We start from the raw sequence: 25,661 nt of genomic DNA, 5'->3' as shown, positions 1-25,661 counted from the left end.
GATTGTACGTTCCCTTGAGCAGGGTCTTCTCTCCTCCTGTCTTCTCCACTTTCAACTCTGCTCGCCAGCTTCCCTGCTTTCTCCTCGAGGACCCTCTTCCCCCGCCCCCTCTCGCTCCCTCCTCTTTCCCCTGGGGGTCTCCCTCTCATCCGTGCCCTCCCTCCTAGGTGCCGTTGTTGACAGACCATCCCCTCTCCTCTTTCCCCCTCTAGCTGTGCCCTGAGCTCACTGAGTTATTGTGATTTTTGTTTACTGTACTGTGCTGTCTCACCTCGTATTGTAATTTCGTTTGTCCCTGTACGGCGCCGCGGACACCTAGTGGCGCCCTATAAATAAAAATTAATAATAATAATAATAATATATTGTTTATTGTACTTTCATTCTATTTGATTTCATATCTATCTAAATATTTTTTCTAGTTTTACTACATTTTTATTTTTTATTTCCTCTATGTTGAGAATGCTGAAAAGTTTTTCATTGTATTCCCTGTCTTTTTATTGTCGCTAATCAATGACAACATCCATCATCCGCTACAGAAGACCCCAAGATTAGCTGAAGATCTTATTTTCCCTTTTCCTTTCCCTCTCATATTTTTCCTTCCTTCAACATGGGTAGTAGTAACTTTTTAGGATACCACAGGAGTTAATCTTTGGTTTTTCAGTCCAAAATATTTAGCTTGGCACACACTTCTACTCAATTTAGCTTCTAAATTAGATTTAAACACTTTAATATCATATACGTGTGATTTGCTAAAATTGTTTGCAGGTTGAGAGCAGATGTGTATATCTCTATGAATAGGTCCATAATGAAACATAATAAGGATTTACACAGAATGGGCTTGCCAACTAATCTTTTCCAGCTATATATCTATCTATCTCTTAATTTAAATACTTTAATGAGATTTAGAGTGGTATTGATTAAATTTTGGAATGCTGTGCAGATTTGCTAATCTGGTCTAGTTGTCTTCAACAGTCTAAATACTTAGGACACTGCACAGCTGAGTTCTAACAAGAATTGGCTTAATGATTTTATATATTATATTTTATGTGCTATTTTAAATATTATCAATCCATAGATATGATGTACATTGCAATGACTGTTGTCTACTAATTTTAATTTGTGTTCAGAGCAAGAGAAGTTATGAAGACATAGCTTAGAAGTAATTAATTCAAGTATAAATGAGGAGTTCTGTTTCTCCAGTTGCGACTATATATTGACACAATGGGCCTGATTCATTTAGAAAAGTTAAGCAAAAAAGTTTTCTCCTGGACAAAACCATGTTACAATGCAAGGGGTGAAATTAGTTAATTATTTTGCACATAAGATAAATACTGGCTGTTTTTTCATGTAGCACACAAATACTTGATAGCTTTAATTATACACTGAAAATTAAAGTTCATCTAGGGCATGCCCTACCCCAATTATAAATCTGCCATCACATTTTAAATGTACCTTCCCCTCCAATGCAACATGGTTTTGCCAAGATGCAAAGTTAATCATTTTTTTTGCTTTACTTTCCTTAGTGAATCAGGCCCAATGTATATAGGTATTTAATCAGCGGTGGTTTTAAGTGAATAAAAAGTTTAAGCAGGAGTTGAAACTTATATGAACTGCTGCACAGTGCCTGAACCAACTTCTGATATTAGGATACAAAATACTTTGGTGGCCACCATTTTAATTATGAGGCCTGACTCTGCTACTACAGATTAAGCAACAGCAGGACTCCTACCGATCGCTGCACAGGAACTGGATACTGAAGAGCTCGGTGTGGGTAATTATTGTCCAGTGTTGTACTTGATGTTATATCTGGAGCCTCAAGCCTGTGGAACCCAACAGTTCCTGTATTTGACCTGTAAACAGACAGTTTAATAAGATATTTTTGCTGAGCTGCATTTGATACGAATATTGTTATATACATTAATATCTTTATCTCCTGCTACAGCATGTTATATTCTATTTAAGATTCACCTAGATATTTATTGTCTCATTATGTTATGTGTTGTTATTAAATTATTTTCATTGAATTATTTATCAAAAGCCAATTCTCGTCTGTTTAAATAAAATCTGCCATTCTATATTAGTTTTGAACACAGTGGATGTAGATTTTATAACATGATATTAGAGGATTATTTTATACTTCCATAGACTTTATATCACTGTCTGTTGTGTACCCTAAAAAGTACTTAAAATTCAATGGAAAATGTCAATAAAAAATCTTTAGATAGAATTATCTGGCAAATTACATTTGACATTTTTAATTAAAACTTGACAAGTAGCAGCTTAGAATACCACTGTATATTTGCACACTGGCCCATATATGACAGGATATATAATACATGTCAATAATGATTTGTAAATTAATTTAAGGCAAACAATGTTTGCTTGCTATTGGAAACAGAAGAATATGATTTCTGTTAATATCTAATCAAAAGTCACTTATATTTAAAGTAAAGTCAATTTTCAGTACATTGTAGCTCCCCATCTTGTAGAAACCATGACTAGAAAAGGTGGTCTGTTGGATCTTGCAATAAGAAACAATACAGAGTTTATAAATAAGAACTGGGGGAACACTGACTCTAACATATTCTCCTTTGATTCAGGTTATAAAAAAATACTGGTTTGAACTTACAGAAAGCTGATTTCATCATGCTGAGGTCGTCAATTCAGCACATAAACTGGAATGAAGTTTCCTTAAAAACCAACATAGTACAGAAATGGAAGTCTTAAAATCAGTTTAACTAAATACACTCTCTAACTTGTTCCTGTGGGGAACAAGTGCAAAAGAATAAAATGAAAATCAATGTGACTTACTTAAAAGGTAAATAATAGATACAAAGATGGCATTTAAAAATAAAAATTTAAATAGGATAAAATCCAAATTTGTGAACTACAAGGAATCCAACATGGGTTGCAATGTGGCAACCAGATAAGCTAAATAAAAATTAAAACCCAGTAACTAAAGAGAACAAGGCCAATCAAAAAGATTCTTTAGATCTATCAATAGTAAAAAGGCAAGGCAACATCCCCATATCCACTAAAAAAAATAAAATGGGTGTTATGGCTGGCAGAAAATACCATAAACTTGTAGAACAGGCAGTAGAGGTCTTCACTTATAGCAGCCGCCTTTCCCGTAGAGCTGTATATGCTCACAGGTACTCAGATGCCCCCAGGTCTTTATCTCAGAGTAGTACAAGTTTATACTATTACTGCAGCACAGTCGAGGGTCTGATGGTAGATGGTAGCAGAGTTCAGAAACAGGCCAAGGTCAGAGGGGCAATAGCTGGCAGCTGAGTGAAGTCCAGGAAAGGGTCAGGGCCGCCAGAAAGCAATGTGTCTGGAAAAAAGGCAGAGGTCAGGGTCACCGGGATTCCAACAAAGTCCAGTAAGCAAGCCTGGGGTCATACACAGAGAATCAATCCAAAAATAGTACAGGAGCAGGAGAACGGAGCAAGTCAGCAGCAGAGACTGGAAACTATAACCGGCAGTGAGGCTAAGCCCTCACTGTCTTAAATAGTGATGTGGCCCAATGAAAACGCAGAGTGCCCAGCAGACTAATCAGCCCACGTGGTAAATGGAACACCCACCAATCAGCCAAGGAGGCTGTTTTGTGCAGATCGGCTGTTTGACATTGGCCGGACGCGGCCCAGTTGTTGCCCAGGCAACCGGGACAAAGAGGGCGCAAGTGATGTTCCGGTCATCATGGTGACGGCCAGGACGCCCAAGCAAAGAGAAGCGAGCCGCGGCAGTCAGCAGTGGAGCCGTGGCTCGTGACAATGGGGATTTAATCACAAGTGACAACTAGAAGGCAGAGTTATTACATATTTTGTTTACTGTGTGTATTGAAAGGAACACTGTGCATTCTGGATAAGTTGTGTCAGTCTCTGGAGGAATGCTTTCAGCCATGTTAACCAAATTTTTCCATAGTGGATTGAGAGTAGTTGGAAACGCTTATGACAATGCAAAAAAATTGGGGTAGGTTAAAATGTGTACAATTGAGGTATTTGCCAGGTACACCTGAGTTGCAAGATTAAATATGGCAGAAAATGAGTCTATTTAAAATCTGTTTGGCTGGGGTGATAAAACTGATTTGAAGACAGACAACACCTTTATCTTCAATTATGGTCCTAGAATAGTCAACCAAGCATTCACCTCCACATTCCGGTAGGCAAAACAAAGACTTTCATGGAAAATGTAACACATGTGTTGGCAGTTCTACTCCGTACATCCATCTATTGAATTATCATACCTTTTTCAATGAAATATTGTACAATCTATTTAAAAAACATTTTGGGATATTTATATTGCTTCACTGAATTATGTTAAAACTAGAATTTACTTAATATAGGGTTATAAATAGCTCATTTGTAAATATAGCAATTCATCTACCTTTACTAAGATGTGCTGTGATAATAAAACTGAAATATGTCCAGAAACAACAATTTAAAACCATTTTCCCTTACTTATGTTACATGTGTTTAGGTGAACAATTTTTGATGTTTAGTATCTGCTTCATGCTTTCACCATATAATCGTTAATGGCTCTTATCAATAGTCACAGAAATGGTAATCTTTATGCAGTATGTAGTTGTAATGCTACTGCATACAAGATGAGGGTAGATGAGAAAACATACTAGATGCAATTTAAACTGAACCATCTGCATTTATTAGCTGGTAAAACTGAGCATACATTGTACTCTCATATATCTTAATCTTCAATGTGGAATTAATCAGTAAGTCTGTGTGAGCTTAATCATGCACTGTTGAATTGACTTATGCTGTGGGGAGATGGGGCTAGAATCCAAAAGTGATATGATTCTCATTTTTTTTACTTTGATCAATTAGTTGGCAGGGCATGCTGGTAGTTTCAGTTCAACAACTCAAAGAGGAATTTCACATTTAGTCATGTTTGTCTTGCAGGCAGATTTATTCATTGTGCTTGCACATGATAAAAGATAAGCTCATGTATGTGTGTTGGAAAAAATTGTACTGTACAACAGATCTCAGAGCACCATGTCTGGAAGACAATTTTATCTGAAGGTGTACTTCCCCTTTAATGACAGCTTTCTGTCTGCCTTTTTCTAAGTGAAGCTGGCTATGTATCCTGCAATATCGCATTGTGCGTGGTCCCAAAACAGCCACAATCCCATAAAGATGGATATCGGAAAATGTGGCCAGAAGATAGCCACTATCAGCCTCTGTGTATGGCAAAAAAGTCAATGTGACTTATTTCAGCTGATAAATATTTGTCTGCTCACAAACTTAGCACTGCTTTCCTGATTAAATATGGGCTCAAGTAAGTGATGTAAAAGATTTGTTTTCTATATAAAAAAAATATGTTAGTCAGTATTTGATCAGAAGAAACCAACTGCCTCTGTTCTTTAGGCAATAAGAGTTATTTCCAAAAAAAATAAAAAATGCAAATCTGCGTTAGGCTGATGACCACCAAGATGAGCTTTTATAACGGATAATGTTGAGGTCTTCACCTTTAGCAGCTGTCTTTCCCATAGAGCTTTATGTGCTCACAGGTACTTGGATGCCCCCAGGTCTTAAGCTCAGTGCATTAAAAGCTCATCTATGATGGCTGTAGTGCAGATGGAACCAGAGGCGCTAAGCAGTCCGTAGCAGACAGGCAAATCAGTATTCAAGCAGAGGTCAGGGTCACAAGCGAAACAGCGTCCTGACCGTTACCATGGTGATGGTCAGGATAGCGGAAACAGGAAGTGATTTCCCAGCTGCGTCCCAGCCGGGACACAGCTGGAGGAGGCGAGCCGCGAATCGCAGTGGCTCGCAGCATTACCCCCCCCTTGAGGAGGGGTTAAGGAACCCCGACACCCTGGTTTCCTAGGGAATTGTTTAAAGAACTCCTTGATAAGTCTATCAGCATGTAGACGCTTCCGCAGAAACCAGAAACGTTCCTTCAGGCTGCGGTCCCTCCACAGGACCAAGAAGTGAATCTGTCACTGGACCCTCTTGGAATCAAGTATCTTTTTTATCAAAAATTCCAGCTCTCCTCCCACAATAATGGAGTGAGGTCTCCAAGGTTAAAGACATTTAAACTTGCTAGAATAGATGACAGGCTTGAGCAGAGAGCAATGGAATGTGTTTGGAATCTTAAGAGAGCGAGGAAGCCTAAAGGTCACAGGATTAACTTGCTTAATGATGGAAAAAGGGCCAATGCATCTAGGTCCGACTTTTATACAGGGTTGTCTAAGCCTAATATTATGAGTGGAGAGCCAGACCTTCTGACCTACTTTGAAAGAGCAGACTCTACGGTGCTGATCCACAAACATTTTGGACAGAAAGTAAGCTTGCCTCAAGGCCGACTGATCTTTCTGTCAGAAAATCTTAATACTAGAGCGTATGCCTGGGAGTATATTAATATGTCATCCAAGTATACAGCAACGAATTGGTCGAGGAACTCCCGAAGAACTTCATTAATAAGGTCTTGAAAAGCAGCTGGCGCATTACAGCTCCCTCCCTGTTCCACTCCTCTGTGCTGCGCTCGCACTGAATGTCGGCCTGATGTCATCACACCTGACATTTTCAGTGAGGAGCGCAGTACAGTGTAGCCACGACACGACGGACAAGCAAGGAAGAAAGAAAACAGAAAAAATGAAGAGAAATAGGCGATAGAAAGATAAGTGAAGGGGGACAAATAAAAGAATAATGAAGTGCACAGTGTGTTGAACACTTTGATAATAAATTATTCAAAGTTAATAATAATTTTGTTTTTCTTGTACACTTTAATAATAAATTATTTTTAGTTTATAATAATTTTGTTTGTATTGAACACTTGATTAATAATAAATAATTCAAAGTTTATAATTATTTTGGTTATAATAAAAATGTTTTTATGTGGATTAATCTCTGTAACACAACATGCTTTTATTTAATGTTTAAACCTTAACTTTTTTTACAGGCAACAATAAATCTAAATTTAATTTTATTGATAATTTACATTTTTATTCCTGTGAGTGGTTGTGTAGGTAGGGCACTGCTTTGCCAGGGGGCCCATAATGTTGTTAAGATGGCCCTGTGTAGAATGTACTAAATAAATAATAACTAGAATCTGATTGGTTGCTACAGGCAACACTTTTTCAAACCAGCAGTTTAGTAAATATACCCCCAGGAGTTCATTATATAGCAAGTCTCTGTGCAAACAAGTTAAGTAATCCTACGATGTCTCTATTAGTTACAGCCAATAACTTGGGACTTAATGAGAACAATCTATTTGGGGATATTGTCTCCTAAATGCAAAAGCTCCTTAAAGACATTCTATATTGTCAAAGGATCATTCTTTGGATGTTAATTGCTTATGTGTAATACTGAAGATACAAGTTCCATAAGATAACTGAGAGAGTGTGGTTTCCACTAATTTGTGTTATTTTATTTATTATTTTAGGGTGCACATATACTGCATGTTTATATTGCTGCATTTGCAACATCTTTTATATTGGTTTTATCATTAAAATCATTTATATCATACAATTGGTTCCTATCTAATTTTTTCTGCCATATTTAAATTAGGGTATTTTCTGTATATCTTTTAATCTTTTCTTGCACTGTGCAGTCCTATTTTTTCTGTAGTGTAACCATGAATTTGTTTGGGGAGCTTGCAACTTCTGCTACCTATGATCAGCTGCATCAAATTCTGAGCCGGAATCCTTGCGTCTGGTTGCTCGGCAGACGCGGCGGGGACACAGACAGGCGGCTGTCCCAATTCAGAAGAGGGATGGCGCCTGACAGTATACCCGTCTTCCTTTTGGCTGGGTAGAGCCTTAGGTTCAACAACCAAACCTTATCTCCAACACCCACAGCAGGTATAAGTCTCCATTGACGATCCACAAAATACTTGTAACACAGGGAGGATTCTTGTCATTTGGCTTTAGTAGCAGACCAAATGTGGGAGAAGTCTCGAAAAGGGGAGTCTGCAGCAGGAACCGAGGAGGTAGAAAAGAGAAAATGGACCGGAATAATGGGATGAGTTCCAAAAACAGTAAAAAAGGAGAGAATCCAGTGGATTTGTGCACATAGTAGTTGTGTGAGAATTCAGTCCATTGGAGGAGATGATACCAGTCAGATTGGTTCTCGGAGGAAAAACACTGAGAAAAGGTATCAAGATCCTAAATCAGGTGTTCCGTCTGTCTGTTTGTTTGGGGGTGGTAACCAGAAGAGAATTTCAAATCCATGCCCAAATTTTTACAAAAGACCCTTCAGAACTGGGAGATATATTGGACCCCACAATCTACTTAGGACATCTCTAAAGATTTATGGATTTAGATTTAGACAAACCTGAAGATTTTATGACCATCAAAGTGGAAGAGTGAGCCCAATGTAAAGCCTTAAATGAGAAAAACATTCAAGAGGAGGGGCTCTGACCCTGGCCCTGGTATGTGCCACAATATTAGAAGGGTTGATGATTGGTTGGGGCTTTGAGGACGTTAGAATGTCTGAGTGGTCAAAGGAGAGCGACAAGGCGTCAGCTCAGCTATTCTTGGCCCCAGGACAAAAAGTAAGAATCTGGTCAAATTGGGAAAAGAAGAACACCCAACGGGCCTGTCAGGAGTTAAAGCAACGGGCTTCATTAATAAAAATACGTTTCCTGTGAGCGGTGAAGACAGTCACCAGTTGTAAAGCACCTTCCAACAGATTACGCCATTCATCAAGAGCAGATTTAATGGCTAAAAGTTCCTTATTCGCAATCCCATAATTTCTCTCACTAGGAGAAAATCTTCTTGAAAAGAATCCACATGGGGTATGAACACTGGAAGACATCTTCCAAAAAAGTAATGCCCCAATACCCACGGAAAAGGCATCCACTTTGAAGAAAAGGGATCAATGTTGGTCCGGTTGGGCCAATACAGGAGCAGAAAAGAAAGGCCCTCTTTAACGTATGGAAAGCTGGCACGGCATCAAGGGGCCAAGATTTTGGATCAGCAGATCTCAGAGTTAGAGCTGTGTTGGGGGTAATGCTGGTCAAAAACCCTTTAATAAACTACCAGTAATAGTTGACTCAACCAACAAATTTTTGGAAAGCCTTGAGGCCTTAAGGTTGGGGCCAATTCGAAATTGCAGAAGCTTTAGCTGGATCCATTTGTAATTCATTGCCAGAAAAAGGTAGCCAGGGAACGGAACCTGAGGCACTTCAAAGATACATTTCTCCAACTTGCAATGAAGACAGTGTTTACATAAGTATTGCAACAGCTCCATGACATGATAGTGATGAGTGGAGAGATTCTGAGAAAATACCAAAATATTGTCAAGGCAAACGACTACAGAAGAGTATAACAAATCTTGAAAAATCTCGTTCACAGAGGTCAAAAGGTATCACAAGGTTTTCAAAGTGCCCATCCTGAGTGTTGAAGGCAGTCTTCCACTCATCTCCTTCACAAATTCAAATCAGGCTATAAGCTCCGCAAAGATCTAGCTTGGTAAAAATATGTGCTAATCCTTCCAGATCGGAGATGAGAGGCAAGGGGTAGCAGTTTATTATGGTTACACAATTGAGAGAGCACAGGCCGGGGAGGTAGATTTCCTGAAAAAAACACGTTGTAAACAGGGCCGCCAGCAAGATACAGGAAATAGAGGGTAGTCAGTACAAGCCGGGTCAGTAACATCCATACAACAGGAGTACACAGGGAGGATCCGGAGAGTGGTCAAATCACAGGCAATGATACTGGGTATCCAAACAGAGGAGATAGCAGGAGAGTGATCAGGAAACAGCCAATGTCATACACAGGAAATTTCACACTGGAAGCAACTGGAACGCTAGAGCTGGGGACCCAATTCTCTGGCACCAGAAGGGTACCAGAAGCAATGTTAAATACTAAAGTGCACCAATAATCAGTGCCGGCGGCGCAGCATCTTCGAACGCTTCCGGGGCATCCAATAGCATCACGTTGCCTAGTAACGGGATTGTGCATGTGCAGAAGGACCATGAGGAGAGCCAGAAAAAAACATGAAAAACCAGTCAGTATTTAACTTATGTGCAAAACAGAATACTAATTTGCACCCCTTGCATTGTAACATGGTTTTGTCCAGGAGACTGAAATAAGAAGTTTCTTACGTTAAGATCCTTAATAAATCAGGCCCTAACATACACACTAGGGTCAATTTGATAGCAGCCAATTAACCTACTAGTATGTTTTCAGAGTGTGAGAGGAAACCAGAGCACCCGGAGGAAACCCACACAAACATAGGGAGAACATACAAACTCCACACAGATAAGACCATGGTTGGGAATTGAACTCATGACCCCAGTGCTGTAAGGCAGAAGTGCTAACCACTAGGCCACTCTGCTGCCTATGTATGCTACTAGATAGCAAAGAACATTTGTACATAAGAAAGACAGAATATAAAAATGCATTGTATGTACAGTACACATTAAGAATATCCTTATTTATGTATTTAATGTTAATAAAAGAAAACTTTTTTTCATTCATTCTGACAAGACTTTATATTGCAAATATGCATGTATGTATCCTGCACTGTGTTCTGTCTGTTAACATACAGCAAGCAACATTTATGCAGCATTACTTACACCCAGGTTCAAATTGAAAGTATCTTGAGATCTGCTTGGTATTGAATACTAGTTTCGCAATCGTTTTTTAAATGCAATTGCATGCAGGTTGCGTGCGAACATGCATCAGACCCAATGGGCTAATTTACTAAGCTGCGGGTTTGAAAAAGTGGGGATGTTGCCTATAGCAACCAATCAGATTCTAGTTGTCATTTTGTAGAAGGTACTAAATAGATGAAAGCTAGAATCTGATTGGTTGCTATAGGCAACATCCCCACTTTTTCAAACCCGCAGCTTAGTAAATCTAGCCAAAAGTCTTTTGGCTAGCACAAAACAAAGTGATGTTACATGCCTCTGGTGGTGCTGGTAATTGGTGACAACCTACAATTACAATCAGATGCCTTTTGAGCTACACATGCTTAATTTATATGGGAAAGCAATACAATTACTGTTTTCAGTTTAGGATAATCTTCATTGTAAGTTTAGTGAATGTTCTTTAACATAACACAAATTTCAAAAGTATGGAAATTTATTATATAACTTAACTAAAATTATTCAATTAGGCAGCATACATCTAATGCTATTGCAGTAATTCCTGTCCTTTGTACATTTATGAATTTCTGATCTACTTTCTGAGCAATAATATTATTGATTTTACATTACTTCTTCCGTGACATTATGCAACTGCCTTTCAGCTAACATAGCCTATATCTTATCTTATTTTTAGCATACAAAAGTCAATATTTATATCAAAAAGTACTGGATACAAAAGAGAATTAAATGTACATTTATCCAGAAAATATTATACTTTTGACTAAGTATTTCCCAACATAATCCTTATACGGTTTTATCTTTTTTAAACGTGCATTTAAATTATCCTAACTGCATGATTAACCTTGTTATTGCTTCAAAGGGTAGCCATAAGGTTCCCTCCAGCCCTCACAGAGATGATAGAGAACGTTGTAAGGTAAAGCTTGTGATCAAACAGCATTAAAGTGGCTTAGTACAGGATTATAGATTATTATAAGACAGCCACAAATGACTGACTTCTGCTAGAGAACTGAAATAGATGATACTGTCTATTTGTGTGTGCGTGTGTATATATATATATATATATATATATATATGTATATACAATACTTGATACTGTCTATTTGTGTGTGCGTGTGTGTGTGTAAAGTTAAAGTGTACCTATGAGGCTGTTTAGGCAGCTCCCCTCCTGGGAACTCCTTTAAGTCAGTATACGTTACTCAACCCTCGGTCGGCCCGCAGCCTAGTGTGTCCCCACCACTAGGGGCTCCAGCGAACACCTGGGGGTAAATGTATCAATCTGCGGGTTCTTTAACACCCGCGTGTTCAGCCTCTTCCGCGATTAAATTTCAAGCGGCGCTGCATTGTAAAGGGTTAACTTCCCTTTACAATGCAGCGGCGCTTGAAATTTAATCGCGGAAGAGGCTGAACACGCGGGTGTTGAAGAACCCGCAGATTGATACATTTACCCCCTGGCCTTCTGAGTAGTTCCCGAGTTACACTGTACTGACTTGGGAGTCCCTAACAGATTATATACCATATACTCTTAATGAGATCAAAGGATGGATGTCAATCATTTTCAAGAATTTGGCAAGTTTAAATCTAGTAGGATTGATTATGTGCATAATGAGGTTGTCTAAGTGTATTGAAATTGGAGGTAATAATTTAGAAGAATAGTTGGGTCAGGAGGTAGATTCATTTAGGAGATGTACTCAGCATATTTATTGTGGACCAGAACAAAATATTTTTTGGGCAGGACTACCAGTTATGAATAAAGGATCCAATATGCCCACATTGCCTCCACCAGTTTTCAGAAGTTGAAGGAAAGATATTGAGGAGTTTCTTGGGGACCAGATATTTTATAGAAAATTTCTCTTGTAGCTAAATTGATTGAATTTTTGGCCATTCTGAGTCTAATGTCTTCCCTGCCTAGGTCAATGGATAAATTAAAGTTTTTATCCCCATGTCATAAGCATCATGGATGTTGCTGTTGCATGTCATAGAGTGATGCTAAATGCATAAACGCACTCCTTTTATATCTTCAAGACATTTGAATTATTGATTTGCAAATACTTGTAAATGCCTTTTGTTAGTAGATTATAGCAGGCTAAGAAAAGATGGATACTTGTTCAATCTATCCTAAATTTCCTAGGAAAATTAAATTGTTGAGATTGAGTAAGCAAATGCTGCTCTGTATCACCTAGGAAGCCAAGGAAGATGTCACATTTGGCTATGCTGGAAATTAGATCCCTAGGCTCTGCTGCGAAGTAGCGGTGGTAATTCCGGACAAAAGCTGATGAGTCACAGAGGTAGTAGCGGCTCTGAGTGGTAGCGATGAGAGAACCGAAGCTATCACGATGAAGTACTCTGGAGATGGTAATATAGATACTGGAGCAGCGATAGTTCAACTCAGGCCACGAGCTTATAGCAGACTGTCAGAAGCACACTACATAAACAATAAACAGCGCTGGGTGGGAATCAGAATTCCCCCTAATGATAATTCATACAAATAAAAACAATTTATTAAGCAATAAAACATATAAAACAAATCTGTAATTGACCAGCTGATCAAAATGTATAACATGAATACCTATCTAAAGACACAATAAATGCTATGTAGTCATCTCCCAGGAGTAGATTAAATAATAGTGGCCAATATCATCTCCTTGGGTGACTACTGAAGCCCATAAATCTAAACAGACTTAGTAAATGAGCTAGTATTACCTCAATAGAACACGGAGCGCCGTAAAAATCTAATGAATATAGTGTCTGATAGAGATATCCAGAGCTAGGAAAGACAATACGAGACAGAGCTGCCTGTATAGTAATTGAGTCCGTCGGAACTCTCAATGACAGGTGAGTCCAGGTGGTTTAAATAGTGCTCAAATATCCCATAGCCAATAAAGAAAGGGAGGAGGTCCTGAAGGGGAACAGACTCTAAACTTGCGCAGATCTGACTGTAGAGCAACATATGGTGTGAGCCTGAAGCCAGGACATGCCGGTTTCATGATCTGTAAGAGGTACGTAATACAGGCCCTCCTAGGAAAAACAGCCTTGTGTTGAAAGCACTTGGGCTCTTCCCATACCCCTATATATTTATGGATATAGGATAATAAAGAGTTAATTGATTTAAACATATAATATTTTTTGCTGGTGCCCTACTGATCCCAACACGCCCTGGCAGCTGCAAAGTGTTTTAGTATGCAGATATCTGTAGAACAACAAGTGCTAGCATACCTATGGCTGGCAGAGAGTACTGGCACTTGTGGTGAACAGGTGTGTGTGTGGGTGTTTTATGTGTAATAAAGACTTTTATCCACTGTGTCTGAACGAGACAGGGCTGGTTAAATTTATGACAGGAGACGCTATACTGTGGCTTTCCATGTTGTACTGTCACCAGCCCATCCTGTCATTCCCTAGTGCTGGTAGTGGCTTTTTCAGGGGGGACCCCATGCTGTTCACTTCCCCTCCACAAGGAAGTGCCACTACCATCCTAGACTATGAGCATTTTAAATGTATTTATTTTTATATTTTTAAAACAAAGCAAAATTATGTGCTGATGATCATCATCATCTTTCTGCCAGCCTTCAGGAAACCGCAAATTATATACCTGACAAGCATATCTGCATGAGTTGCATTTTTGTGAACACACCCTTATTGTACTGCATCTGCAAGCCCCCCATTCCATCTCTCCAGCAGTAAGGTGATGTTTCAGATGCGAGCCACTCTGATTTGCTGAATATGTGTGTGGCCTCTTTGTGGTCATGCACACGATTACACGTAATTTACAGGAGACAAACTGGTGTAGCACTCACTCTGCATCTGCCCAAATGTGGCCTAGCTGTGTAGTGTGATCGGATTTTCAAAGATAAGACGGCCTAAACCTCCTGCTATCCTAGATTCTGTTAAAAAAGATTTTTCCCTTTCCAAATGAACTTGCTTGTAATGAGTTTGGAAAAGGTCCCTGTACCTGAACTGGTACATTTTGAAAAAGGTACAAAAGCTTGAGCCAAACATTCATTTTAATGGAATAAATTCTACAAAACCACAAGATATAAATAGGGCTCCAGATAAATAATGTTTAATAGTTAATTAATGGGCTGTAGTTTACCTGAAAAAAAGTGTTTGTATGCCTCGTGATTAAAATGCCTAAAGAGTAAATCATGAGGGGCCGCCTAAAAATAGAAAATTAAGTTCTAGGGATTTCATAGTATGACAAGGGAGATGAAGAGGTAAGGCCTCTGAATTGATAATACTTATTTTATATCATGATAAGTACCTATATTTCTCCAATTCCCAGAATAAATCGGATGACATGTTTGATAATTGGTAATGTCAGTAGCACATCATCTGTAAATACTGATATCTTGCATTGTTTGGAATTGATCTAGACACCATTCTATCTGGGTTTGATCTGATTTAACAAGAGGTTCTATTTAGCAGATTGTGTATATTAAAAGGGATAGAGAGCAGCCTTGTCTGGTGCCATTGACCATATTGAATATGAATTACCTCAGCCCTTTGCTCAGAACTGCAATTAGGATGAAGGACTATGATATAATGCTTGGATCGCATGTAGAAAATTATCATAAAACGCATAATTTTAAGGGTTTGGAATGTAAATGGCCAGGACAATCTGGTCCATTTTTCCTTTATATAAGATTTATAGTCGTTCTGTATTTGTATAAAGCTTGCCTTGTAGGAACAAAGCCTACTTGTTCAGTATTTATTAGTTTAGCCAAGTGGTTATTCAGACTATTAGGTAAGATCTTCGCAAAAAAGCTTAATATACATATTCAGTAGGAAAAAATTAGTTTAGTGATCATTATTATTATCCACGCTTGTTTACATGGCATCAAAATAGTTCTGCAGTGCCGTACAATAGGTAGGAAGAAATGGGTGAGCAAGATAATATAACATGACATAATAATACACAATATAACATTACCTAATATAACATGACACAATTGGGAAGGTTATAATATAACATGACAAGTAACACAGACAATACAATGGTAACATAACAGTGTACAAGGTAGAATGCAGAAATGGAGGTGCTCCATGGAGTGACATGGCAGTGAGGTAGAGCAAGAAAAAGAAAAAGTTGCCAAACAGGATAGCCAGAGATCACGCTAGAAAGATGAGGCAAAATATTGTGCATGGAATGTAATAAGATCTGAAGAGTGGGACATTAGAGCACATGTATAGGGGTGTGTGGACAGCTGCTTGTAAGAGCTTACAATCTAATGGGGGGACGTTGCACCAAGAGGTGACATGAAGAGGGGACACAATTAAGGAATGGAGGCTGGGTAGCGACCACAAAAACATTGGAGCATGTGGTGCTAGAATGAAATTTTCCTCCTTTCATAAGATAATTAAAAACTGTACAAAGTCGAAAACTAATATTTGGCTTTATAGAAGGACATAGAAAAATGTAATAGTTTTTGAGATTCTAACGTTAATTTTACTTCTTCTGCAAAGCCTTAGTAAAGATTTTCAGCAAGTATTGACAAATTTCCCTAGTTTAAAATCGTTCAAGTTTCTGTAGTTGTGTAGACAGGGTATTTATAGCAGTGTTTTTTGTTTTGTTTTTTTGCAGAAGGCAGCAAATTTAATTATTGAGCTTCTAATGACTATTTTGTGTGCTTAAATTAATAACAAAATATTCCTGTAGTTGGCTCGAAATTGTTTGTTTAAATTGTGGAAGATTTGTTCTGTTTCCAGAACGGATGAGCTCTTCCAAGTTTTTCAAAAGTTCAATGGCAGCCCAAATTTGAGAGTTTCTGAACCAAAGGTTGGAGAGAATATAAGTCTTGGTGCGTAGTTGAATTGAGTGACTGCATCCCAATATCATGCCTATTTTCGAATAGGATTGATGAGGTAATGAAAAAAGTGTAATCTCTTGAAGAGGGATGAAGTATGCACCATGAGACAATCAGAATAGCATTAACCATGCATTTGTTTATGGTCTCAAGAGTTTGCCGTTGATGGTGCGGCATTTCTAAGACCTAATGCCCCTAAAGTTGGAGAAAAAATAGTATTAAATTTACCACCTACCAGGAGAAGACCCTTTTGAATGTTATGTAATTCTGGGGAGAAGATGTTAAAGAATCTTGATGGTTCCATGTTTGGGGCATACATTTTAGCTAATGTAGTACCTTGAAATCCTACTTTACCCAACAAAAATAACAGAATGGCATTCATGATCAGTTTTAGTATCAGACAGTAGAAAATGACAGAATCGTGCATTTAAGTACCCCATTATTTTCGGTGGTGTGTCAAACATAATACACTAAAGTAAATCTTCGACAAGCCACTAAAGGATTTTCACTCTTCTTGAAATGAGTTTCCAGTAAGTAATAAAGTCTCTGCTGAGTTTTTTTTTATTGTTTTATGTATGTTTCTGGGGAGTGTTTAGTCCCTTAGCATATATGGAAACTAACTTGAATGACATCTATGCCAGTAAGGCTCTCAATAGTGCTAATAATATTTTACCAGGAATTATGTGTTGAGCAAATGAATGTGGCATTTTACATTAAAATAATTGAAAAAAAGAATATATATTTAAATGTAATTAAGCAGTTGGATTCCTGAAGGAATAAGAAGTGTAAACTTTGGGAAGGAGGGTACAAGGAAGCAGTAATCAAGATGGTTGTGGACTAACAACTCAGTGTAAGCCCACAGTAATATTTATTTATAATAGTCAAATATCAGGGCTCAGTGTCTGGGAATGCAAAGTATTAGCTTTATTTCAATTAAAATCCTTTTTACACTTGTTTTAGTTACATTTTTCCTTGGTGCACTACATGTCCCAGCAGGCCGTATGTGTCAGGGCCTAGTGGCACTTGTGGTTCAAAGTGCCAGGATGACTTGGTAGCCATTGGTAAGTTGGTGCTTGTACTACTATAAACACCAGCATGCCAACACTTAATCTGGGCATGCTGGGACCTGTAGTGCACTAGGGACAAGAGTCAATGAAACCACACCCATTTCACGTAAACTTAAAACAGTTTCTAACTGAAACCATATGGCTTCCACTTTAGCTGTAATGAATAAACTGCTTTTGTTGAAAAGGGGAGAGTGAAGCGGAGACTGGATCACATGTAAAATAACAGCTTAGAATTGTGCATCAACAGCACATGCTACAATGTAAATGCAGCAAGAGACATATTCCAGGTTAACTTAATATAATTCGGTGGGATCCAATCTGCATCACTTCCACACACAAGCTTCTAAAAATGTTATTTTAAAAAATTATAGTAAAAAAAAAAAAAAACACTTTGTGGAACAAAGGTACCCACAAAATGATTTTATTTTTATTTATTTTTATTTTAAATTGTAAAATCTCTCCACAAAGTATATTTTTATTGAACGATTTGAACATCTAGAAAGGAATCTAACTTAATATATTAAACTGGCACAACCTAAAAAATTTTTTTTGAAGATTATATTAATTAAGATCTTATGTGCCATATACAAGAATTTTAAGATTGCACTGAAAATTATCACGAGAAAAAAAAAAAAACATTGTGTACAGACATTTTGCATGCTATACATTTAAATAAAAATTGGTGCTCAATTCCAAGATAAATAATTTGCTTCCTATTGTAAAAAGAGATTAGTAGTCACATGCATCTGTGCATCAAACAGTCCTGTCTTGTACACAACCAGATACATCCAAAATAGCCCGTTCTTTCATTTACATGGAACTATAGACTGCTGGCAAATTTAAACTAAATGGGACATCCACTCAGGTTCTTCACCATGTAGCATTTACTTATATACCCTTCAATTGTCAACACCATAGTTTAGTTAAATGACAGTCATCTTGTATCCCAGTAAAAGATAGGTACTCTGATCAGGCCATAACAACTTTCAGACTGTAAGCATTGCACAGCCACAAGGCAGATGTAATGCAGAGGCTCCAGCCCAGACTGCCATTATTCAACAGACCTTAAAGGTCACTGTGACCATCCCACCGCTCCAAGTACTAATGGAGATGCCTGGGTGGATTCAGGGCTCCTACATAGTGAACTTCCTGCATGTATTTGTTCCTTCATGTAACAGGAAGAGAGTATTTGCAACTTAACGGACGGGAGGAATACTGGGTCAAAGCATCCTCTTATAAAGGAATATAAACTATACAAATGTTAAAGCTGGTGGACCTGTCATCTACAGAGGCGGCAATATTTTTGGGCTAAGCCAGTATGTAGCCCATGATTGATTATGAACCAGAGACATCATAACCCAGCTTTTTTCGAGTGACGCTGTCTCTTAAAAATACCACAATAATTTGGCAAATAAGCATAGTATAAATAGGATATATGAAGCATCTCAACACAAAACTTCCTGTGGACTATTAGAGGTACATTAATTTTATGATTACAGTGCTGAATTAAACAAGAGCCAGAGGTCACATGTAATTATTTATTTACAACCTATGTTTTGCATTGTAGGAAAATACAGAATTGTTTCAGACAGTCCACTGCACCTAAAGAAGAAAATAAAAAATGTATTAAGGAAATACAGGTACAAAATTGACCTTTAAAAAAAAAAAAGTAGATTATGCAAGACTTACAATATATTTAAAGTAAATTGTGTGCATCAGAAAGCGTTTACAGTATCATGGATCATCATACTGTTATTTTATCATCACATGCACAATGTGGATGCCATAAAAAAAAAAAAAAACAAGCAAAAAAAAAATTCCAAAACCTCATCTAGTGGTGTACCATTTAGAGGGGCGTACCCTTGCAGATACCTTTCATTTAGTGTTTCAGTATGCCCCCCCCTCCCCACATGGTAGCAAAACCTGTGATAGGATGTTAAATACTTTAATGACAGAAAACACCAGTCTTTCAGCTGACCTGATGTGCAACTACACAAGAATTTAATAAAGGGAGATTAATCATCAGTTTGCTGAAAAATTCCTACCTTCAATAGACCCAAACACATAAAATTCAAGATCCCCAATACATATGTTCTGTGCACAGCTGTAGCTGCAAAACAGACCAGGAACTAAAATGGTATGTGGAATAAAGCAGACATACAATGTGAACTCCAGGGTTTATATATACTAAACTGCAGGTTTCAAAAAGTGGAGGTGTTGCCTATAGCAACCAATCTTTTTTTCAAACCCGCAGTTTAGTAAATATACTCCCAGGCCTGTTTTGTATGTGTCTGTGCAAAATTGCCCACAATTTCTCTTATGGCCAAAGAGTGCATAACTAGCAGCATAATATAATAAATACAAATATTTTAACTCCTTCATGACTAGAGGTAGGTTCAAGCATAATGATATGAACAAATGCTTGCATTTATATTCCAAGTTGACTATATACTGGAAGGTTAATTGGCTACTATCAAAATTGACCCTAGTCTCTCCCTCTCTGTCTGACTGTGTAAATGTGTGTCTATATTATAATTTAGACTGTAAACTAAAACGGGGCAGGGACTGATGTGAATGAGTTCTCTGTACAGCGCTGCGGAATTAGTGGCACTATATAAATAAATGCTGAAAGGTAATATCTTTTAGACTTCTAAATCACATAACATGTAATTTATTTTCTTCATTAGACCCAGCGATTTTTGTTGGTAGCATATTGGATTAATTGCTTTCATTTTATTGCCATTAGATATATAATTGTTTTAAATGATTTTTCTAAACTAGAAATATGACTGAAGCTTAAAGTGTCCAACATATACCGGTATTTAAAAGAAGTCAAAACATTTTGTGAATACTGGATTTTAGATTGGTCTTGCTGGCTGTTAAACCTACATTTTGTCTCCTCAAATGTAATGCAAAACAATTAATACCTTCACATTTTCTTCACCTTTTTCCTTATTTTTTTAGCAGCTGATGTCTGACAATAATAAAGGGAAAAGTAAACCCAGAGCCGAAGAAAGCAGTCATTAAAGCTAAAAGCTTCCACTTGTTCTCAATTGAAAAGGGCAGGTTCTGCAAAAGACACACAAGAGAAATGAAAGGTTAGTGGAGAAAGATTGTAAAACAGTACTAAACAATCAGAAATGAGTAGCACCGAACTGTTGCCATAAAGGAGTCAAAATGCCCCGCAATTCAAATAATGGATTGAACAAGTCTACATAATTGGTACATCAGAAAGCGTTTACAGTATCATAGATCAACTCATACTTATAAGCTCTCATCATTTATACCAATTATAGTTTCTACAGAGACTTAGTTCAATGGACTAAGAACATCCCATAGACTAGCACTGAAGCAGGTCGGTGGAACATGTCTCTGTATACTAATGGCATTTCATAGCGCCAAATAAGCTGGCCTGGAACGAAGTACACTTATTGACGAGCTATGATATGTTCGGGAAATTTCTAATACAAATTAAATCAAATTATCTTGGTCTCCACATCGAGGGCTCTAAACTGAGACAGGGCCGCACTATATTATAGTCCTAAATGTCAGCAGCAGAGGACCGAGAAAGACGGGAGCCCCTATATCCCCCTCTCACCTTGCCCGGACCTTCCTCGTAGTGTCCACGACGGACGACAGAGGTGGCGATCCTGCGGACACTCTGACCGAACATGGTGTCAGACAAGGAGAAACTAGCACTACTACACTGTAACCTCCAAACTGTACGGACTTCCGCTAGAACAGAAGGAAGTAGGCGGAAATATCTGGCGGATACATAACAGATGCATGTCGGTACTTGTAGTTTATATGATGGATCTGCCCTTTGTAGGCACAACAGTAAAGTGACATTATTAAACTACAATTCCCAGCGACTTGCGAGCTGCCTGCTCTTTCAGTACGTGCAGCAGGAACTGCAGGCCAGGAGCACACACGCCTCCTCCTTAGTCAAGGTCAGGGTGTTGTGATGATTATAGGGTTTTAGTGCTTAAAGCTTATTGGGTATACCGTCATACTCAATAAATGAAATGCAGTTAAAGAGTTTGCTATTGTAGAGACAATGTGAAGGGATCTGTGTATACAAATATCGTATGTAGGAAATATGAGGTCAATTGCTTGATTACATTGTGAACTATGTAAATAGCAAAAAAATGGGGGTGGAGAGATTTTCAATTTTGCACGGGAAAGCATATTTTCCAGTGAACTTTTTATGTAATTTTTTTTATCATGAGCATGGATTTACAAAATAAAGTAGCGCAGAGGTTAGAAAGAAGTTGTCCCAGGAGAGAAGAGCTAGAGAACATTCTTCCAGCCTGGAAAAGAGGCACTATGTAATACAGTGCAAAATCACATCCTCTGTAACAATATAGGGGTACACACAGTATTGGTCTGAGGCATGAATGGCCCACCGGGGAAACCAATGACGGGAGCCCCCCTAATACCATGTGTTGCTACAAAGGGGGTGTTGGGGAGCCTGGTGCACTTAAGACATCATTTTAGACTAACACACAGACAAATCTGGTTACTACTGCTAGATGCATGCAGTTCTGCCTTCATGAGCAGTACTATGTGAATCGGGACATACCTCCCAACTGCCCTTGTAGTCGGACCAAATCCTCACTAAGCGTGACAGTCACCCAAATTTGGGACTGCTCCACCGCTCCACCAGATTCAGGACAGTTTCAGACTATCCTGCTCTCTCTTACCTGTCTTGTCACTTTCACCACCTGTTGCTGCTGGTTTCTTTAGATCACTTGCTGTTTGTCTGGATCCTTGGAGGCCCCCATTGAAGAGAAAAAATGGATACATGAAATGTAGAAAATTCTAACCATCCCTACCATCAAATCAACACCTCACATTTAATAATTAGGCCTCTCCAGCCCCAACATTAAAGTAATAGTACTCACATTTGATAAATAGATCTATTTCCCTCCAACCAATGTCAACATTAAATTAATAGTATTTCCATATAATAAATAAACTTATTACCCTCCCTCCAAACAGCCCCAGCAATAAATTAATAACATTTACTTTTAATTTCCCATGACCATTCCCGGAATTAAATAATTAATATTCACATTTAATAAATAGCACTCCTCCCCACATTCAGCCCCACATTCAATTATAGACCCAAACCATGCCAGCATTAAATTAAAGGTCCCGTCACCCCATCTTAATTTAATAAGCCCCACCAGTAAATTAAATTACCCTATTATCACCCCACAAATAAAATAGCATCCATTAAATAATTAGCCCCCAAATAAACTCCACCGTTAAATTATTAGCCTACCTTCCACCCATGTACTATTAAGACAGCCCCCCCCATTCCCTCACACATTATAGCAGCTCCCTATAGTGTTCTCTGTGCAGCACCTATAGTTTAGCATAGGGAGACCCCCTCCCTATAGTTTAGCATAGGCAGTCTCCCCTTCCCTGTAGTTTAGCATAGGCAGCCCCCCTCCACTATAGTTAAGCATAGGCAGCTCCCCTCGCTATAGTTTAGCATAGGCAGCCCCCCCTCACTATAGTTTAGCATAGGCAGTCACCCCTTCCCTGCAGTTTAGCATAGTCAGTCCCCCCTCACTATAGTTTAGCATAGGCAGCCTCCCTCGCTATAGTTTAGCATAGGCGGCCCCCCTCACTATAGTTTAGCATAGGCAGTCCCCTCTCCCAATAGTTTAGCATAGGTAGCCCCCTATAGTTTAGTATAGTCAGCTCTCCATATAAAATAATAAGCCCCCCTCCCTATAGTTTAGTATCGATTGGCAGCCCCCCCTATAGTTTAGTATAGCCCCCCTCCTTATAGTTTAATATAGATAGGCAGCCCCCCTCTGTAGTTTAGTATAGTCAACCCCCCCTATAGTTTAATATAGCCCCCCTACCTATAGTTTAGTATAGATAGGCAGCCCCCCAATAATTAGTATAGGTCCCCCTCCCTATAGTTTAGTATAGGTAGGTAGCCCCCCTTTCCCTATAGTTTAGTATGGATAGGATAGGCAGCCCCCTTCCCCCTCCCTCTCACTTGCCATTAGCTGCTCTGGCCAGCGTCGCTCCTCAGATCAGGCAGACAGGAAGTGAAGTGAGACTTCCTGTCTAACGCACAGCAGTTTGGGACCCCATACAGCAACAGGCAGCCTAGCGATTGGCTGCCTGTTGCTGTCCACTGGCCACCAATGTTTTTGAGCATCCCCCCCTACCGGCCATGCCCCCACGATCATTCCCCTCACCCCCATAATGATAAAATAACAGCTGCTCGCATCTCTGCCCCACCACTGAAGGGGGTGGGGCTAGCAAGCCTCAGGGCCCACTGGGGAATACCCCGGCACCCCCGGCGGACCAATCCGACACTGGGTACACATATATGCAGACTTGAGTTTAATCTAATAAATGCTATATAAGAAATACTTTTAGTTTAAAAAAGTTATCTAATTTTGAATAATCTCTGATACTTTGGTGGCATTCCTACTCTAGTCCTGTACAGTGGGATGGGGTGTCAAATTGTAGTTTATACCGCAAGTTGCTACCAATTGGTAAGGTACACTGTTAAGACAGCTAGTAGGAGTTAAGGGAGGTGACTTCTTTTCATCAGATTCCTTGGGGGTAGACCTACTATTTCACTATGTACTGTTAACTACATAGATGAAAAACTCTTTTAAAGAACAGCTAAATCTGTAATATGCTCCACTGTCTCCTGTCACTGCAGGAATATCTAAGTTCCACTTGCTCAGATTGTCTATATACTATATCTGACATAATAAAGCCAAAATTCTGCCATGAAAGGGTGTACTTGGTCTGCAATAATGTATAGGTAGGTGGTATGTGTCAAAGTAATATCCACATGAATGTCAGAACCCAGCAGGTTTCCTAGCAGAATTTAGCTTCTGCTGGCTTGCCATCTTCCCCTAGCGCATCTTGGTGCCATCTCTTTCCCTGGTAAATGAAGCTCATGCACCCGTCTGTCCACATGATGTAAGAGAAGGTCACCTTCTTCCATTGTTCCATGGTTCAGTTCTGGTCGCTCACATACTCATTGTAGGTGCTTTTGGCAGTGGACAGGGGTCAGCATGGGCACTCTGACCAATCTTTGGCTACGTAGCCCCTATACGCAGCAAGCTGCGATGCAGTCTGTGTTCTGAGATCTTCTTATCATAGCCAGCATTACCTTTTTCAGCAGTTTGTGCTACAGTAGCTTTCCCATTTTTCCTGCTTCCAACACATCAACTTCAAGATCTGACTGTTTACTTGTCACATATCTCACCCATTGTGAAGATACCGGGTTTTCTGGCCCAATTCTACCCACTTTACTCTGGCTGGCCACTCACGGGTGCCTTCCTATGCCAGGGAAGTCTAACAAGTACCTTCTAGGATTCGTATAGTCACTCAGGCAAATACAATTAGATAGTAAAGCAAAACATTTATTGTAATAAAAACAATCACTAGAGATTATTATGTACACACAGTAAATAAATGCCAGGCAGGTTTACCACATCATCTGTCCCTTACCCCACTAGCTTAAGGAGTTACAGTCACCTGGCTGTCCAGACTTGACGACTCATGGAACTCTATGAGCTGTTTATGTAGACTCTGGTAGAGAACGACAACTCAAAACCAGATCTTGCACCTTCCATGAATGAAATCCCAGAATGAACATTACCTCCACCCCTGGAGTGGCTCCTTATATCTAGGGTCAAATTTCGACAGTGCTTTCCCCTTCCTCTGCAAACCTCTGGGTCTCTCTTTAAACATTGGTAGCGCCTGGGTCAGGGGGTTGGGCAGGGGGGGAGTGAAGATGAGCTGTGCTTCTATAAATGCCCCCTGCTGGGAAGCAGACAAAACGCTTGGACTAGTCCTAAGGAGAACAATGGATACTAATTGGCTTCCCCCACCTCCAAAGATAGGGTAGCAGTCAGCTAAAAATTAACCCCTTACATTACTTTGTGATGTCACAGGGTCCTCAGTTGTTCCATGCTTCCTGTAGAGGGAGGAAGGTGGAGAATGAATTCAGCTCTAGCCACCTCACCTGTATCCTGGACACCACCTGATCTTTACCCCTTAACCCACCCGGCTTCACTTTAAGGACAATAAATAACCTCACTGCCACAATATACAATACACAATATACAATACACAATATACAATACACAATATACATATTTACAATGAGCTACAATGTCCCCTTATCCACATGTAGTTAGACACTGCAGTGGTATTCTGTTGAGCTGTGGAA

General features: G+C 39.1%; 1 protein-coding gene and 2 non-coding genes across 3 annotated transcripts; all 3 read right to left on the bottom strand.

Annotated features, from left to right (window-relative positions):
• Positions 1-18,961: 18,961 nt before the first annotated feature.
• On the bottom strand, positions 18,962-21,187 carry COX7C (cytochrome c oxidase subunit 7C). Its single transcript, XM_075180523.1, has 3 exons — positions 21,036-21,187; positions 20,365-20,506; positions 18,962-19,039 (listed from the first exon to the last, which is right to left on the bottom strand). Exons 1-2 carry the CDS (start codon positions 21,108-21,110, stop codon positions 20,390-20,392), a joined length of 192 nt encoding a protein of 63 aa, XP_075036624.1. The 5' UTR covers positions 21,111-21,187; the 3' UTR covers positions 18,962-19,039; positions 20,365-20,389.
• Positions 19,149-19,210, bottom strand: LOC142137234 (small nucleolar RNA Z39). The gene has a single exon (XR_012687878.1). It is a non-coding gene; the product is annotated as a small nucleolar RNA Z39 (small nucleolar RNA).
• On the bottom strand, positions 20,661-20,724 carry LOC142137233 (small nucleolar RNA Z39). Its single transcript, XR_012687877.1, has one exon. It is a non-coding gene; the product is annotated as a small nucleolar RNA Z39 (small nucleolar RNA).
• Positions 21,188-25,661: the final 4,474 nt, after the last annotated feature.

Source organism: Mixophyes fleayi, chromosome 1 (genome assembly GCF_038048845.1).
Source record: "Mixophyes fleayi isolate aMixFle1 chromosome 1, aMixFle1.hap1, whole genome shotgun sequence".
In the NCBI taxonomy this organism is placed as follows: domain Eukaryota; kingdom Metazoa; phylum Chordata; class Amphibia; order Anura; family Limnodynastidae; genus Mixophyes; species Mixophyes fleayi.
The sequence above is the reverse complement of the archived record's forward strand: the minus strand, read 5'-3'. Positions and strand labels throughout refer to the sequence as shown.